At 41.7% G+C, this 18,873-nt stretch overlaps 1 protein-coding gene across 7 annotated transcripts in view; it reads right to left on the bottom strand.

The window, feature by feature from the left end:
* Nucleotides 1-18,873, bottom strand: part of nfic (nuclear factor I/C) — a 468,411-nt gene that overhangs the window by 73,421 nt on the left and 376,117 nt on the right. For 6 of the 7 annotated variants that reach the window (XM_039767143.1, XM_039767140.1, XM_039767144.1 and 3 more), the window contains one exon: nt 6,550-6,709. The exons of the other annotated variant lie outside the window; for it this stretch is intronic. In XM_039767143.1, coding sequence (XP_039623077.1) covers nt 6,550-6,709 — 160 coding nt within the window. The remainder of the gene's footprint in view (nt 1-6,549; nt 6,710-18,873) is intronic. 7 annotated transcript variants of the gene reach the window in all.

Below are 18,873 nucleotides of genomic sequence, written 5' to 3'. Positions count from 1 at the left end.
TCCTACATTTTCCCTAATTAACAATTTATTAAATTGTCATTAATCATTCCTTCACATTAAGTTCACTGGCCTACACCGACTGGTGCTGGGCACCTTCGTCCTGAGTGTCATCACCAGGCACTCTACAAATCAAACAGGACCACAATGCCAGTCATACGACTGATTGACCTTCATTTAACTGAACCCTTCTACAGAATGCTCCACCACAATGCCACACGATCACAAGTTTTCAGTCAACCAGCTAATAAAATATCATGTTGTGCCTCTCCCTGCGTAGAGGACACTGTCACCAGGTGCTTTGTCAATCAATCTTCTGTTGGTATTCTCTGGACTTTCTATAGTGCTGTTTTGTCCTAAACTGCACTAGTGCGTTATAAAGCTTAAGTACAACCTCCATTGACTTGTACTCCAACATCAGGGCACTATATAATCTACTCCTTGTATGAAAATGTGCTATATAAATAAATGTTGTTGTTGTACTCCACTTATTATTAATTGTCATTATTATTACTGCACAATTAAAGGAGATGTGAATGAATAAAAAATGTTAAAGCTTAAAGAGAGAGCAAAATCACAAATGTTTCTAAGTTTCTTATAAATTTACATAAGAACGTAAGAAATTTGACAAACAAGAGGAGACCATTCAGTTCATTTGTCACTCATTTGTTTCGCTAATAGCCAAGCTGTCCCAAATGTCACACTCCTGTTATATTCTAGATACAGAATAAAAAATGACATGAACATATTTGGCTGACACCTTTACCCGAGTTGACATACAAAATCTGAGTTGGTTCCATTTTTTTTGTTTTTCCAATTGAAGCGACTTGCTCAGGGTCACGGTGTGTCAATATCAGAATGTGAATCCACAACCTTGGAGTCCAAAGCCTTAACCAGTGTGCTACACTGCCAACTAACAATGAGTTCAATTAGAGGGACAATGACTGTGAAATGGCCGAGTACAAAAACCAGCAGCCACCCCAGGACTGTATAACGTGGCCCAGTCCTGCCGGGCACATCCACACAATGCCACACGATTCTGAGTGCCCCTGCCACTCTGATGGCAGGTCTCTGGACTGAAAACACATAACAAGGATGGGCACCACACTCAAGAATCACACTGGGGTCCAAGTGTTGTGAGATTACTCAGTTCCCCACTAGGGGGGGCCCAAGTGTTACGATGTTGTGAGGCCTCACCTGAAGTGCTGTGTGCAGTTTTGGCCTCAGGGCTACAAAAAGAGACATAGCAGCACCAGAGAAAGTCCAGAGAAGAGCGACAAGGCTGACTCCTGGACTGTAGGATATGTGATACAAGGAGAGGTTCATACAGAGGTTAAGAGAGTACATGATGGAAGTGTTTTAAATTGTGAAAGGAATTAGCAGAGTGGATCCAGGCTGTTACTTTGAAATGAGCTCAACAGGAACTTAGTTTACACCAGTACCCAACATACATCCATACTGATCGTTTTTATGTTTACACAGTGTGCCCCACTTTAGCTGCTTATCAATCTGGCTGAGGTGAAATCTCTGATTCTGAAAGCAGCTGGAAAGGAGATGAGATGAATGATCCAAAGTGAGGGCACCATTTAGACTGTGTGTGGTTTGAGGATATGCTGACAGCTTTGTGACAATTGTCACCGAACTGTGGCTTCAGGTGCCAGTTTAAGACAAATTTTTTTTTTTAATGTTGCCCATCAAGCCATGTTGGTGAGTCATTAGTCACTCAGTTCAGTCAGAGTATTCGAGTGGCAGCAATCCACTTGGAACGAGAGTAAACAAAACATTTGACATTAATATCTACAACATATGAATATATAATAATTTATTTGGAAATAAAATATGCACAGTCTCCTCACAGTAATCCAGCACCTTACATAGTATCTTCCTCAGCATGCAAAGTCATGAAGTGCGTTTGACTGAATGGAAAAATTCAGCATTCAAGGAGCTTATTATTATTTTTTAGCATGCATAAAATGAACAATACTCAGCTGTTTTCATCTTCACAAGGTAAGTAATGGAGGAGGATTAGTCTGGGATCATCTGCTCGACTTTCTCATTTTAGTGCTCATCTGTCAAATACCTTAATGAAAGGCAAAGTGTCTGTGTATCTGTGTGTCCGTCTGGTGGCTGAGCCTCTGTCCTTTCAAAAGAAGGTGCATCACAAACATTTTTTGCAATAAAATACATTGCGTTTTTTCATTTCAACAGATGGCGCATCACAAACATTAATACTGCTGTTATGAATCCCATTTCAAATAACACATAAAATAGACAAAAGGCATTACATGGTGCACTGCTGACATTAAAGGGGACGTTAATCTACGTTGATTACTTAGATTTTAACCTGTCAAAGATAGATGGTATACAGTAGCTAGTATATACAGTTTATAGTGTACATATATATATATATATATATATACACATACATACATATATACAGTCGTATGAAAAAGTTTTGGAACCCCTCTTAATTCTTTAGATTTTTGTTTCTCATTGGCTGAGCTTTCAAAATATCAACTTCCTTTTAATATCTGACATGCCTTATGGAGACAGTAGGATTTCAGCAGTGACATTAAGTTTACTGGATCAACCGAAAATATGAAATATGCATCATAACAAAATTAGACAGGTGCATAAATGTGGGCACCCAACAGAGATGTGACATCAGTACTTAGTTGAGCCTCCTTTTGCTCCTTTGAGCCTCTCGACGCTGTCCTCCTATAGCCTGTGATGAGTGTCTGGATTCTGGATGGAGGTATTTCTGACCTTCTTCATACAAAATCTCTCTAGTTCAGTTCAATTTGATGGACAGCCTGCTTCAAATCATCCCATAGACTGTCGATGATATTCAAGTCAGAGGACTGTGCCTTTGTAGATTTCCAACTGTGTTTTGGGTCGTTGTCTTGTTGGAATATCCAACCCCTGCGTAACTTCAACTTTGTGACTGATGCTTGAACATTATCCTGAAGAATTTGTTGATATTGGGTTGAATTCATCCGACCCTCAAATTTAACAAGGACTCCAGTCCCTGAACTGGCCACACAGCCCCACAGCATGATGGGACCTCCACCAAATCTGACAGGAGGTAGCAGGTGTTTTTCTTGGTATGTGGTGTTCTTCTTCCGCCATGCAAAGCGCTTTTTGTTAGAACCAAGTAACTCCATTTTTGCCTCATCAGTCCAAAGCACTTTGTTCTTAATGAATCTGGCTTGTCTAAATGAGCATTTGATACAACAAGCGACTCTGCTTGTGGTGTGAGTGCAGAAAGGCCTTCTTTCTCATCACCCTGCCATACAGATGTTCTGAATTGTAGAACGATGTACAGGTACACCATCGGCAGCGAGATGTTCTTGCAGGTCTTCGGAGGTGATCTGTGGTTGTCTGTCACCATTCTCACAATCCTGCCTCTCCATATGCCGCTCCTGTATTTTTCTTAGCCTGTCAGACATGAGTTGGTTTAACAGCAACTGTGCCTGTGGCCTTCCATTTCCTGATTCCATTCCTTACAGTTGAAACTGACAGTTTAAACCTCTGAGATGGCTTTTTGTAGCCTTCCCCTAAACCAGGAGACTCAACAATCTTTGTTTTCAGATCTTCTGAGAGTTGCTTTGAGGATCCCATGCTGTCTGTCACTCTTCAGAGGAGAGTCAAAGGGAAGGAAGCACAATTTGTAATTGTCCACCTTAAATACCTTTGACCACTCATGATTGGACACTCCTGTCTATGAAGTTCAAGGCTTAATGAGCTCATCCAACCAAGTAATCAGCATTGAGCAGTGACAGGCATTCAAATCAGCACAATGACAAGGGGAGCCACATTTGTGCACAGACAGTTTTTCACATTTGATTTAATTTCACACAACTAAATACTGCGTCACTGAAAATCTTTGTTCGGAAAACACCGCAGTGCTCAGATGTTCCTAGGAAATGAGAGACATACCACTGGTATCTTTTTTGTTGAAAGTATAGTACATTATTATGCAGGATGAGAGGGGGTCCCAAACTTTTTCATACGACTGTATATACATATACACACACACACACACACGTATATACAGTATATATATAAAACTCTATAACATTTTCTAGACCCTCTTAATCCCACGCAGCGCTACAGAAGCCTATCCCAGCAAGTACAGGGATCAAGGTGGGAGAAAGACCCTATTCAAGGCGACAGCCTGCCACTGGGTAGAACACTAATTAGAGCCAATTTAGCGTCACCAATCCACCTGACCTGCATGTCGTTGGACTGTGGAAAGAACCCCAAGTGGACACAGGGAGGTAGAGAAGAAGTGGGACAGAAGCCCAGTTCTTATACAGCATTTGTTTAAAAACAATTTTTGTCCTCCAGTAAATGTTAAAGTGGTTCAATCGATAGCACAGGGGACTGTGTTGATTCTGCTAAGGTCCTCCAGCGACAGCCCACCCATTTGAAGTGATATTCTTACACGGCTATGTGTGTATGTTTGCACATGTGCACCATGCTTGTTTCAGTTTTTGATTTTTAATACATTTTCTAAAAACAAGTTCTTTCTTTGTCATTATGAGTTATTGAGCTATATCCATTTAAAATGAAATTTATAAAAGGATGAAGTGTGCAGAAAGTGAAGGGGTCTGGTAATCCCGTTGTGTCATGCTGATGATTTCTTAAAACACTCAGAGCAGATTAGCGAGTGGCACACCAACAGCAATCCGCCACTGTAAGGCCTCACTCTCTTATCCTTAGCCCAGTCACACTTTTCTTCTTTTTTGCAGTTCTTTATGTGTATTTCAGGGGGCTCTTCTTGTTGTTTATTATGATATTTCCTGAGCTTCAGTAAACCTAAATTTCCCCTTTGGGACAAATATAATCCTGTCTGTATATCTGAGTAAGAACTCCGCTGTGCTCTGCACACATGACAGTAACGGCCCTCACTTTGCTTGTGTATCTGCAGATTTTTTGTGCCTTATTCAGACTAGGCCCTAATAAGTCAATATTTTGTGGTAAAGTTGCTACGTCAGGTTAGTGAAGCTCCTTCAGTCTCGGCATTTAAAGTGAGGCTCTCTTCTCCTTATTTTAACACAGCGCTGCTGCTCAGATCACTAGACTTGTGGTGACAGCACTGGAAGACAAAAGTGTTGAGGTCATGTGGTCACTGCACCTCTAAAAGGTCTTTACATCCTTGGAAGTTTCCACATTGCATTGTTATAAAACATTAAATTACAGGGAATCGAATTAACCTTTTTTTGACCCTGAACAATAGATAAAGATTCTTTAATGTCAAAGCGAATGTCACGTGGAAGTTTGTTGATCAGGGTCAAAAAAAAACAAGTCAAATCACATCTGCTGTGGTTTAACGTTGTACAGTACACGGGTAACTCTGTTAATACTGAAATTGCCTTTACTTTTTGATTTACCCGTGTACTGTACAACGTTAAACCACAGCGGATTTCATTTGGTTTTTTTGACACCAAAACTACCACACAACACCCACTTGGACATTAATTTCTGTTTTGTAGTTTCCCTATGATTTAATAAACAGGTTGTATGGCGTTAGCTTCTATCCATTTTCAAATTGCCTTTACGTTTTGATTTTCCCTCGCATAATAACAACATGTGAAAACTTCCACTTGGGGGTGAATACTTCATATTAAGTAGGCACCGCATACTCGCTAATCATGGCATGGTGGTGACGTGTTGCATGTTGGTTAGCACAAGTAAGTAAGAACACCACTGTGCTCTGCACACGTGACAGTAATGGCCCTCTAAACATTTGTTGTCACTACGCTTGTGTATTCACAAAATGCTTTGTGCCCTTTTCAGACTAGACCCTAAAAATCAATTATTTCGTGGTAGGCTTCCTATTTCAGGTTAGTGAAGACCCTTCGGCCTCAGCATTTATATCAAGGCTCTTATTTTAGCACAGAGTTGAGATCGCTAGGCTGGTGGTGCTAGTGATGTAAGACCAAGTAAGTTCTGAGGTCAGGTAGTCACCATGCCTATGAAAAGTCTTCACCCCCTTGGAAGTTTTCACACCACGCTGACTCACTTCATTTGACTTTTTTCACGCTGATCAACTGAAAAGGACTCTTTAGTGTCAAAGCGAGCATCATGTGTCAGAGATCTGTTGTCATGTTTGACATGCTGTTGATCAGTAAGGAAGTTTAATTCTCTTGGCCCATCATGTCCTTCAGCCTCGGGATGCACTTGGTTGCTCTTCTCAGCACGGCTTCTAGAGCTGCGATGCTGTTAAGAAGATGGGAGTCATGCACACACAACTGGAAAGGCAGAGCAGATGTAATAGCAGGGAACATGACAATCAGAACAAAAGAACAAAACTCCATGCAGTAAGCATACACCCGTGGAACATTCATTTCTTCTAAAATATCAGTCGGACCCAGTTTCAAATCCACCCCAATAACGTGCAAGGCTCAAGCGATTTTTAACCAGCGCAAAAGGCGCAGCCTGGACGGCATTAAGGCTCAGAAGAGCTAAGGCAGGGCCTCAGACATGGCGGGGTCCGAGAGCCCCCGGTACAGCCTGGGTAAATCAGCTTGAACCGCAGGCACTTACTGGGTGATGTTGGAGAATTAGCTCCTCCCTCTGTGGTGGTCGTGGAAGATTTGGTGTCGGGTGGTAATGCCAGTCGGGACATGCCAGGGGGAGGTGGTGGCGCCAGCATCTGCGAGGAAATGAAGTGGCCGGGCACTTTTACTTGACCACTGCCGTTTAACTGGAAAGAGAGAGAGACCAAAAATGTACTGACATGAACTAACATGGAAACGATTCAAGGGCGCCCCCTCCGCATTGTGGCACGGAGGTAATGAGCAGTGGGCCCGTCTGGAGCGGGTGCTTATCATCCTTAACACTGCAGGCACTCCTGGTGCAGGCGCAAAAGACATCCAACCCTCTGGTCTTTGGCTGAATACTGAGGACTCAGACCACCCCAGGCTAGCTTGCTTGCCCTCTGTTTGCTAATCCCTTCTTGCTGGTCAGAGCTCTCATGCTACTGTGTGGTGACCAATTCCTGACTGGCCTGAGGTTAAGCAAAAGAAAATGCGCACACACCCACCCATCCATCCATCCATCCATTCATCCTTCTATTCATCCATCCATTCATCCTTCTATCCATCCAGCCATCCTTCTCCTATCTCTGATTCTCCTGGTCTGGGGTACAAAATTGAGTAAACCTACCCCTGTCCCACAAGTCCATGTATTTAAAACAAAAAAACTGTACTCTAGGTAAGGATGAAGTTAGGAGCATGCGCCGAAACAGCACATTGCTGCACCCACCACATGACAAACCAACACAGGACCCCAGGTTAGGGCCTGAGTGCAGCCATGCAACGGGTGACACCTCAGCACCCCACTAGTTCAGATGGAGTGGAACAATGTGAGGTTTTTTTATGGTGGATGGAGTGCCAATTCTGCCACCAACACCCAGGTATTTCCCTGCAGGGTGGAGGGCCTACATGCAGGGCTGGATCTAGATTAACGTCATAGCCCAGGACGGAGCGATTGCAGTTTAGGGGCCTTGCTCAAGGGCACAATGGAGTAGAATCACTTTTGGCGTTTACGGGATGCGAACCGGCAACCTTCTGATTGGCAGCGCAGATCCCTAGCCTCACAGCCACCAGTCCCCCTTGGCAAAAATGGAAGTTCACAAATTTGTGGACATCAATAACAAAAGGATTCTGAACATTGATTCGGATACATTTTAGCTCATTTCCTTGTTTGTGTCCGAGGCAGACAGTGTGCCCTCTTAGGAGTTACGATGCAACAAAGTGTGACTGAAAAGATTAAATTTGAAAAGCATGGACTAGAAAATGGCAGAAATGAAAAGGGCAAGATGGACAAGAATGGTGTCAAGAGGTAAGGGGCTTAACCAGAAATTAAATAGATAGACTGACAAAGTTTAATTTGCCACAATAGATTTTTTTAATCTGAAAAATGTTGGAAGATTAAAAAGTTCAGCATACTGAGAAATTCATGTATGTGTTTATTTCTGAACTTTCTCTTCATTGCTGAATTTCTGTATAAATGGGCTGAGTGGTCTGCTCTCGACCGGATTATTTTAATGTTCTAGCAAAGTTGACACATGCAGTACGTTATTCACTGGCTGCTCTAATAATTTTTTATGCAACTTTCAATTAATTCAAAATGCTGTGGCAAGAATTACTATACAAACTAGAAAATGCAAACACGTAACCCCTGTCCTCAAGCCCTGGCACTGGTTCCCAGTTAAATTTAGGGCAGATTTCAAAATCCTACCAATTAGTGTGGCAGGTAGTAGGTAGGTCTTTAGGGACATTTAAAACTTGACTTAATATTATTTTGGAAAATGTATGTGGATAGGACTGGCGAGCTTTATTGGGCTGAATGGCCTGTTCTCATCCGGATTGTTCTGATGTTCTAATGTTTCTCCTTTTAACTTATTAAGCCGTAAGTGGCCAAGGCCTATTTAATTACCTGAAATTATCATAGTTTACAAAAACCAAACTGCAAATTAAAATCACAAGATTCTGGCCTACTTAAGATTCCAATGATTTATAAAATAACAGCAGGAGGTAAAGATTTTAGTTACACGGCCCAGAATATATGGAATGATCTGCCTGCTGTGGAAGAATAATTTTAGGGTGACAGAGCATTTGTCTTAAAGAAATGGCATAAAGGGTTAATAAATGTTGGAAATCAGATAAAGGTGAAGCGAACAATAAAATGTACTGAAAGATGACTAAGAAGTCCTGTAAAGAACCAGAATGGACAGTTGTTACATGCACAGAAATTGCAAGGGTGGCGGCTCAACTAAAAGGTATAAGAAGAACCAGAATATAACAGAATAGACTTTTATTTTATATAAGTCATTTGGGTGTAAACCAATGGACCAACCAGAGTAAATGTTTGCATTGATTGACATTGTATGTAAATTCAATAGCTTATAAAATGAACTTCTATTCCTTGTTTCTCTGTTCATTCTGACCAGGCTGTAACAGACTGCTTTTGATGAATGCTCCCTCTAAGGCGTTTTGCCAAGGAGTAATTAAAAGATACAATGAACAGCTTTTCTCCTGCCTGATAACTGATTTGTCTTGTTAGAGGATGTTTCTTTCTTTAATAAGATGTTAAATTTCTACCCACGACTTTACTGTGACATACCCTGACTAGAGCTGCTGATCAGCTGGGCACACTACGTTTAGGTTTGTTGGTCATTTGTACAGAAACACAAGTATCATCATACTTATAAACCGTTACTAACCCTCCTCTATTCTGGTTCTCTTCTTGGTATCTGTACTTGTATTTTAATGGACAGCCACAGTGCTCTGTCCTTGCACTCAGTGAAGAATGCTTATCCAAAAAAATGTACTCATTTGGCCTACTCCAAGACAACTTACAATATTTTGTGATACCATTGGTTACATTTCTTTTGGTTTTCTAAGAGGAGCACCTGCAGATCAGGTGACTCACTCAGAGCCACACAGTGTCAATAGCAGGATTTGAACCCACAAGTTCAAAGCCTTCACCACACCACCACACTGCCTGTATAAAAATGCATTGTAATAAATTTCAGAGGTCACCAAACAAGTCCTGTCTACCTGAAAAGACTCTTCATACGTAACTACACACACACACACACACGCGCACACACACAAAGATTTGTACTTTTGAATTTCCCGTAAATGTGGACAAAGAACTTACTGCGACACCACCTTAAATACTCTCAGGTGATGATGTTACACCAGACAGCTTCTTGTTGTCACATGGTAACAACTCATAAAATGGCTGTGTCTGTCATCAAAAATTCCAAACAAAATGGTGCTGTGGTGGCATCAAGAAAATAACACATTTTTAAAAATTAGGCTAAGAGAACTATACAAACTTAATGTTATGTTCCAAAACCTTTAAATCAAAACACAAGGCCACAGGGTCATATTGGAGAGACAAACTGAGCAAAGCTCTACTGCCAAGGTGAAGCAAGAGCAGGTTTGTAAAGAAAATGGGACCTGGCAATGAAACCCAGCTGTTCTGCTCAGGGGCATTGAGACACAACAGGGAGGAGATATTTGCCTCTTTGTGGTTTATGTGCAGATGAATAGCAGGGGGGACCACCATGGGGTTTAATCAGATAGAAAACAATATACTGGGGCCAGGGACTCTTTAGCTGTATTGCTGGGCCTGATTCCACTACAGAACTCATGAGATCTTTCTGAAAAGCAACCAGGAGAAAAGACACAGCCAAGAGCTGAAAAGAGTCAAAAACTGGGAAGTCATCGTATCGTTGACCAAAGCTAAACCACAAGACACAAAAGTCTGAATACTTAGTGTAAGCCGTCCTAATTTGGGGTGTTCATATAAGAAATGTCAGGACTGACTTCAGGAGGTAGAAGTGCATAATAAACATGAAGAGTTGTGTAAAATATCTGAAATATTAAATTGCGTGATTCAATTTAAATATTTAACGTCTAAATTTTCTCAGTTGTAATAATACTATGTCATTTTTCACCTTTGGATAAAAATAATATTTATAATTAATTACATTTATATAGCACTTTTCTCTCTACTAAAAGCACTTTACATAGACGGAGGGGAGCCACTTTAACCACCAACCTGGATGACGCGACAACAGCCATTCTTGTGCCAGTACACTCACCACATATTAGCGATTAGGTACTGAAAGGGCGACAGAGACAAATTAGGGGCCAGGATGAACGAGGTCGTGCTGGCTAACTTAGCCAGGACATCAGGATAAACTCTACTCTTTTCCGAGGATGCCCAGGGATCTTTAATGACCATTTTTACAGCCCAGTTTACCTGTCACGGCACTGAGATCCACACACAGACCACACAGTAAATGCCCCCGATGGCCTCACCCACACCACTAACAGCAGCACCTCATCCAAGTACTGGCTGGGCCTGAATGGGCTTAACTTCAGGTGGATCACCTGTGGTATGAGGTTCATGGAAGGCTAAAGCCCCTAGTAGGATCAACATTCAAAAATAACACTGTATTCATAATCAATGACGATGAATTTCTCTAAAATATATTTTTAATTTGACTTGGACAGGAATATAAGTATCATGCTGGTTGAGTTTGCAGATGATACCAAGCTAGGAGGATTGGCAGAAATTCGAGAATTTGTTAAATCTTTACAGAGGGACTTGGACAGCAGACTGGCTTGGGCAGAATTGAGGATGATGAAATTTAATGTCAGAAAGACATAAAGAATTACATTTACAAAGTAAAAATGTGAGGCTTCAATACATAGTGGGAGGTCTGAAAATCGAGAGCACAGCTTATAAAAAGGATGTAGGAGTCTTAGTGGACTCTAAGCTATCGACTTCCAGACAGTGTTCAGAAGTCATTAAGAAGGCTAACAGAATGTCAGGTTATATAGCGCCTTGATGTGTGCAGTACAAGTCCCAGGAGGTTCTGCTCAAGCTTTATAACTCACTGGTGAGGCCTCATCTGGAGTCCTGTGTGCAGTTTGGGTCTCCAGGCTACAAAAAGGACATAACAGCACTAGAAAAGGTCCAGAGAAGGGTGACTGGGCTGATTCAGGGCTACAGGGGATAAATTATGAGGAAAGATGAAAAGAGATGAGCCTGTACAGTGATGAAGAGGAGACCTGACTGAAGTGTTTAAAATGATGAAGGGCATCAGTCCAGTGGATTAAGACGGTGACTTTAAAATGAGTTCATCAAGAACACGGGGACACAGTTGGAAACTTGTGAAAGGTAAATTAGACTCCAATATTTGCAAGTTTTTCTTTACATAGAGAATCACAGACACTTGGAATAAGTGACCAAGTAGTGTGGTAGACAGTAGGACTTTAGGGACCTTCAAAACTCAACTTGATGTTATTTTACAAGAATTAAGTGCACAGGACTGGAAAGCATTGTGGGGCTGAATGGCCCGCTCTTGTCCAGATTGTTCTAATGTTCTAAAATGACAACAGCATACTTATGTATGAAATTTTGGAGTTGCTAGAACCACCAGTAAGGAACCAAATATCAAAAGCATGAACATATTTGTGATTGTCTACCTTGAAATGGCACAAAATGACACTCCACAGGCCTACATTACCAATCCCTCTTTTTCCGAGGTTTCGTGAAAAGAATTTACTTTGATCCTTCATATCCCATGAGCGGGTGAACCCCTGGGGTCGGTGGATGTGACATGTACAACTTCAAGTCCTTCTGACCATTTTTGATGAGGACACCTATTGGTTTACTCTTTACTATAACGGAGTCATTTCTTACACAAAATATGGTCCAAAAAAGAACCTAAAAATGAGGGATTTTGATGTCTGGGGTGGTCAAAAATAAGAGTGAACCTCAAAAAGATCCCATTATTGGAAACTGAGACAAGTCAGGTGGGGTATCATATATGGGGGGTTTTCTCACATCGGTGAGCAAGGAGGCACAAGGCAAAAAAGCTTGAGGGATTTCAAAGCATGCCAAGGTAATTCTTATGAGCACAATAAATGAAAATGAAATAAATCACCAAGTAGTCTGATAGCGAGTACGACTGTTGGGAACCTTCAGAACTCAACTGGATGATATTTTTGCAAATTGTAAGTAAACCGGGTTAAAGAACTACTGCATGTTGGCTGGAAAGGCCTGGTGGTTTCAGACCAAACTGCGTGATGTCGACTTGATACTGCAGACTCAGCTCCACATAAGCCATATTTAGAGGTCACAGCACACTGCAGAGCATGTGCCTGGTGTGGCTAAAAGATTTCATTGTTAAGAAATCTCTTACCCTAAAATAGATGCAGAGAAGATGGTTCACCTCAGATGGCTCTCCGCAAATCCTAATGGCTCCTTGCAGAAACGACTGAAAGGAGATCTCTCCCTCTCTGAGAGCGCTTTGTGTAATCGGAGTCAGACAGCAATCAAGAAGCACTCTAACCAGGCCCCGTGTACACAAGTGGTTAACTCTGAGGCGGCTTCAATTTCTCTTTTTTAGTTTCCAGGCCAGAAGTACAACTCCAGGGCTGCTCACACTATGGAGAAGAAGTCTTCTCCTTTACACAGGATTTTGTTTGTGTTCATACTACCCAGAACACAACCTGTGCTGGTCATGGGGTCTACTTTCAAACTTGAAGGTGGATGCCCACTCTGTGCAGAGCTCAAAGAAGTTAAACTGACCCAGTCTGTCCGTGTGTGTGTGTCTGTGTGCGAGCTCAGGGTACTCTGTAGTCCTGACTGTACACAGCAGATGGTCTGCATTCACCAGAGATTTAGGGTGACATTACAGACCCTTCAGTTTGGAAAGCCCACCATATGCATACTAATGCAGATACGACACTGGGATAAACAGATGGATAAAAATGATATGGTGTGTATACCACATGTACACTTCATATACATGAATATATGTGTGTGTGTGTGTGTGTGTGTGCCAAGAAATGGAAAAATATTCATATTCCAGCAACTGTATCACTAAATCAAGAATATAAACTTCATACGTTCATACTAGGACTGTTTTAATTGTAATAGACAAACAGTGTATTGATGTTTTGGTGTCGATTTCTCATTTTTGTACTCATTAGAATATGCTCTGATGGTTTCCTTGTAATTGTTATTATGGGTCAGCATTTTCTGTGTCACATGAAAAATTTAGATATAAAAAATATCATCATATTCATGATCAGCAACCTTGAAGCAGCATCAAACGATACTCCACGTGCCTTTATTACCAAACCCCATTTTTGTTCAAACATTTTGTGAAAAGGAGTAACTTTGACCTCTTCTAACCTTATTAGGGGATCAGATGACGTGGCCTGCACAATTTCCAGGTCCTTTTGATCATTTTGGCTGATGACAGTTTTTGGTTTACTGTTTGTCATAAGAGCGTCATTTCCTACACAAAACATGGTCCAAAAATAGCATTAAAATGAGAGTCTTTCAGGCCTAGAGGGGCACAAATAGGGGGAAACCCCAAAGAGTTTGACGTCTTGCATAAGTAGAGATCAAGACGAGTTGAACGTTGTGTCAAATGTGGGGTCTCATATTGGTAAATTGAGGTGCCACACAAAAACAACAGACGTGATTTCAAAGTGTTCAGAAGTAATTCGTATGAAAATCCAGTACAAGTTTATGATTAAAAAGAAGCCAATGGGGACCAGTGCTCTACAACGGCAAATTATACAAAAAATGTCCATGGATTAAAAAGAAAAACCTCATGTCACTTCTGTTGCACAATCCACAGTCGTTTGCTTACAATATGCATTTTTTGCTAAAATATTCTTGAATAAAAGCAGGAAATGTAAGTCACATGGGAGTGAGTTTTTTGAATTGGAGATCCACATGTCCCCCTCACTCATCGGTCGAGAGTGGGCTCTTCAATTCAAAACGTGCCCCCATTTTTCCAAAGACTGGCCGACTGCCTCAGTGGATTCAGTGCGTGGATGTCTGCACTCCTCCTTACTAAAAGTAAAAGATGCCACTTGGGATCACCAAGAGGACGGACTCCTTCTCACTGAGTCTCGGATCCTGCCGTATTATTATCTTAGTATTTTTTTCGTACGGTACAACCACCCAAGGACAGGAGCCAGGCGCAAAGAAACCTTCACACACTTCAGAAAGATGTTCTGAGTAACTGAGCATATCATGGAAACTTGAAAGAATGTGACTGGAACGTCTGTAATGTTTAGACATATTTGTTGAGTTTACTAAGGATTTCAGTTTTGCACGACAGTGCCATCTACTGAAGCACTGGGGGAGGAGAGCCCCACTTACCCTTAAAGGATAAGTCGAAGCGATTTTGTCACGAACATAGTACGCTGGATATGCATTGGCCACATGAAACTATGTTCCAAAGTCCAGCATTTTCTAAATATTGTAAAAAAATATATTTTTTAATTGCTGTGTGCATTGTGTGGTGTTTGGGACGTTATTCCTGTGATTATTTGTGATTAATAAACGTGTGGCTTTTTATAAAGATGTGGTCTCTGACTGGTGGTGTCCGGGCAAGTCTCACAACACATATTTCAAAACAGCTTGTCATTTAAGTAAGTGGAAAATGCAAACCATTGTTGTGAGATTTGGAAATAAAAAAAAAAACAAAAACTGTCTATGCACTTCACTTCACTGCTTGTCTTCCTCTATGGCACCCTTCAGGTGAATTCTGGGGTAGAAAGTCATTGTCAAGTGCCACTACTGACATTGAAAGTTGTTGCTCAGATGTGAATTGCCATCCCTGTTCCTTAGACAACAAGCCAATAATAACTGAAGGTACACTTATGAACAGTTATATTCTTTCACCATAAAGAAGCTTATTTCATTATTGCGCAAAGATACTGCCTGCTTCTGCTGGCTTGATAATACATGTGTGTGATTCAGTGAAACAGAATATTGAGCTTGTGTATAGCATACAATCAAGTGACAAGAACTCGACAGACACTACAGACATCCATCAATTACATCCATCTTTCTAGCTCTCTTATCTAGGGCAGGGTCCAGCTGGAGCCTATCGGATGCAATGCAGAAATAAACCTCGGACAGGGCGATAGTCCATTTCAGGGCAAACACACACACACACTTGGGCCGCTTTAGTGAAGCCAATTCACTAGAGTGTAATTAGGTTGAAATTTAGCAAGTTTAGTCTGCAAGTTTTAGCATAGGTTGATGGGCAGTGCAGAGCTGTCATTCCTGCCTCACAGGTTGTACATGGAGGTTGCACGTTCTCATCGTGTATTTATGGATTTATAGGTATTAATGTGTGTCAAAAACATCCTTAGTTAATTTATCACCATAACCTCAGCAACGGTGACTCATCACACATTAAAAATGTTGATAACTGGTTTGTGGCTCTTCAATCTGTCCCATCTTACACTCTGCTCTTTCATTTTCTGAGTGCATTGTTTTTGTAATCATGCATAAACTTGTCACATCACGCCACTGCCTGTCATAACTCCATCTACAACGGCCACTGCAAGCAGAGAAATAAGCAAGAAACATATCCTTAACTCAAGAAAATACTACCAAAAATCTCTGATAAAACGGATTATTTCTGTTCACTATGGTTGTCATAGGTATCCCTCAGGAATGCAGAAGGCACATGATCGAAAATCAAAACCGTTGCTACTTCAAACAGGATGTATTTGGTAAGTTGTAAGGCTTTTCTTCAAAATGTGTTACTGGGTCCCCAGGATCTGTGATCATGTGCTCACCTGCCAGAGACCGGAGCAGTCTGGTTTTATGCCTAAGAAGACTACCACTGACTACATCCTGGCACTGATGGTTCTCAAGCAGCACAAACATGAATATCGACAGAGTTTCTTTGCAGCCTTTGTTGATTTTTATAAAGCATTCAACTCAGTTGACTGAGCTGCCCTGTGGGACATCCTGAGACTTTGTGGGAAACCCCCAAAGTTGCTGGATACCATGGCTGGCCTGTATACTGGTACTGTTAGTGTTGTGCGGAGTGGAGGCAGAACCTCTCCAGTTGATTCTGGGTTTTGTCAGGCATGTGTTCTGCTCCTACTCTCTTCAATGCTTGCATGGACTGGGTGTTGAGCAAGGTCATGGGGTCCAGCGTCTTGGGGGCATCTGTTGGTAAAGAGAGATTCACTGATCTTGTCTTTACTGACAATGCTGTGATCTTCGCTGAATCAATGGAGGCTCTGTTCGGGGATCTCGAGAGACTGAGTGAGGAGTTTGAGTGTCTGGGCTTGTGAGGGTCCTGATAAAAACCAAAAAGCCAGGCCTTTAATGACCTCTTAGACATAGCTGTGTGTCTGTCTGCAGAGAGAGTGTTGACCTCATCGAGGGGTTTACTTACCTTGGCTATGACATTCATGTCTCTGGTGACTTTTCCTGTGAAGTCAGTTGACAGACTGGGAAAGCATGGGGGTCATGAGGTTGCTGTAAAGGGGTGTGTGGTGCCCCTGATATCTGCAAAAGGACAAAGGTCCAAGTCTTTAGAGACCTGTTTTGCTATATGGTTTCGAGACATGGACACTAATCAGTGACTTGTGATGAAGACTGGCCTCCTTCGGTACTGTGTCTTTGGTGAATCCCTGGCCACTGCTGCTGTTTTGACTTTATGTCGAATGAGCGATTGCTCATGTAGTCCCGAATGAGGCACACTAACTGCATTTGTGGGGAAGCGTCAGTTATGGCACTACAGTCATGTGCCGTGATTCCCAGAGGGCTCACAGGATCCTCATTGTTGAGGACCGGAGCAACTGGACCAGGCCAAGGGGACGCCATGTAACACCTGTCTGTGGCAGGTCCAGTCATTTCTGGGTGGTGGGACTGGACCACATGTCTGTCTGGGAGGTTGCCAACCAGGATCCTGAGCTGTTTCATCATGGGGTGGGTGCAGCAACACACTGTACCAGTGCATGCTCCCCTACCTGACCTGATCTGTACCTGTGAGCGCCATTATAAAACACGAGCTGGCTAGTTATTTTTTTTTTTAAATATATAAAAAACGCTTAAATTGTGAACAGAATTTCAATTGGCAAACTAATGTATATGAAGGAGTAATTTCAACTTGAAGAATACCAAAGTTCACCTTTAATGCAGAGATGCCATTTCTCACAATGTGTATTCACAGCCTCAGACAAAATGAATGCCAAAGAGCAATCAGGTGTAAAACCAAAATTCCACAAGACAAATTGCTTACTTTACGCTTTTCTGCCTCTCCTGGTGGTACAAACTGCTTTGGTTGAAGTAGGCAGAGTAACAGAAAGAAAACAAGTTATGTAGAACTTCAAAAGTAAATAATTAAGGAGCACAAGAAAAGATTTAAAACACAGAAAAGGGAAAACTGAGGTAGCCAAGAACAGACTTCAGTTGTCCTGTGTCTGCCTCAGGGGGACGTGCCTGGAGCAGCGTTAGGGTTATCCTAATGACATGCCCAAACCACCTGAACTGGCTCCTCTCACTCCAACAACAACAACATTTATTTATATTGCACCTTTTCATACAAGTGGTGTAATCCAGGAGCAGCAACTCCACCCTGAGGTCCTCTTGAATCACTGAGCTTCTCACCCTATCATGAAGTGTTGTGCCAGCCACTCTATGAAGAAACCTCATTTCTGGTGCTTGTGCTTGTGCTCATGGTGTCGACTGGTAAATCGAGAGTTTTGTCTTTCGAATCAGCTCCTGTGATATATGGCCTCCTCAACTAAAGGCAGTTGTTCCCCTCTTAAAAGAGCACCGTGACCTCAGACCTGGAGGTGCCGTTCCTCATACCAGCAGTGAATCACTCAAATGTATGCCAAAGCTCTAAGTCAGATGGCACAAAGAGGACAACATCATCTGCGTAAAGCAACAATGCTACTCTTAGCCTCACCAACTAAACACCCTCATATTCTCGACTGTGCCCTAACATTCTGTCCCATTACTCTAATGTCATAAAAATAAAACAAAAAATGCAAACATTTTTCTTAAAAAACTCAGGCAATTTCAATTCCAACTTTGAATAATCGTCACGCCCATTTATTAAAGTGGGCTTAATGGTACAACCGCAAGTCCATCTGCTTTGATTTAAATATCAGAGGCCCTACTTACCTATCTGAAATTACTATTGCATATAAACTGCAGTGCTCATGAAGAGTTCGGCCTACTAAATCATCCAAGGGTTAATGAAATAACAGTAGAAGCTTAAGCGTTTAACTCCACGGCTCCAAAGATTTGGAAAAATCTTCCTGCTTATACAAGAGATGCCCGTTAAGTTTTAGCTTTTTAATCCTGGCTGAACACTCACTACCTTAGCCAGCACACCCTGATTAGAAATGCTGATTAGCTGGGCATACTGCATCTCTGTTTGCTAGTTATTTGTATAAAAATAAAATGATTAAAATAATTATGAACCACTGCTAACACTCCTCTGTTTCTCTCCGCGGAATCCTGCTGTACCACTTTGGCACCAAGTGTGCCACT

The sequence above is a fragment of the Polypterus senegalus genome, chromosome 10 (genome assembly GCF_016835505.1).
Source record: "Polypterus senegalus isolate Bchr_013 chromosome 10, ASM1683550v1, whole genome shotgun sequence".
Taxonomy (NCBI): domain Eukaryota; kingdom Metazoa; phylum Chordata; class Cladistia; order Polypteriformes; family Polypteridae; genus Polypterus; species Polypterus senegalus.
Note: the sequence above shows the minus strand (reverse complement) of the source record. Positions and strands in the feature narration are given on the sequence as shown.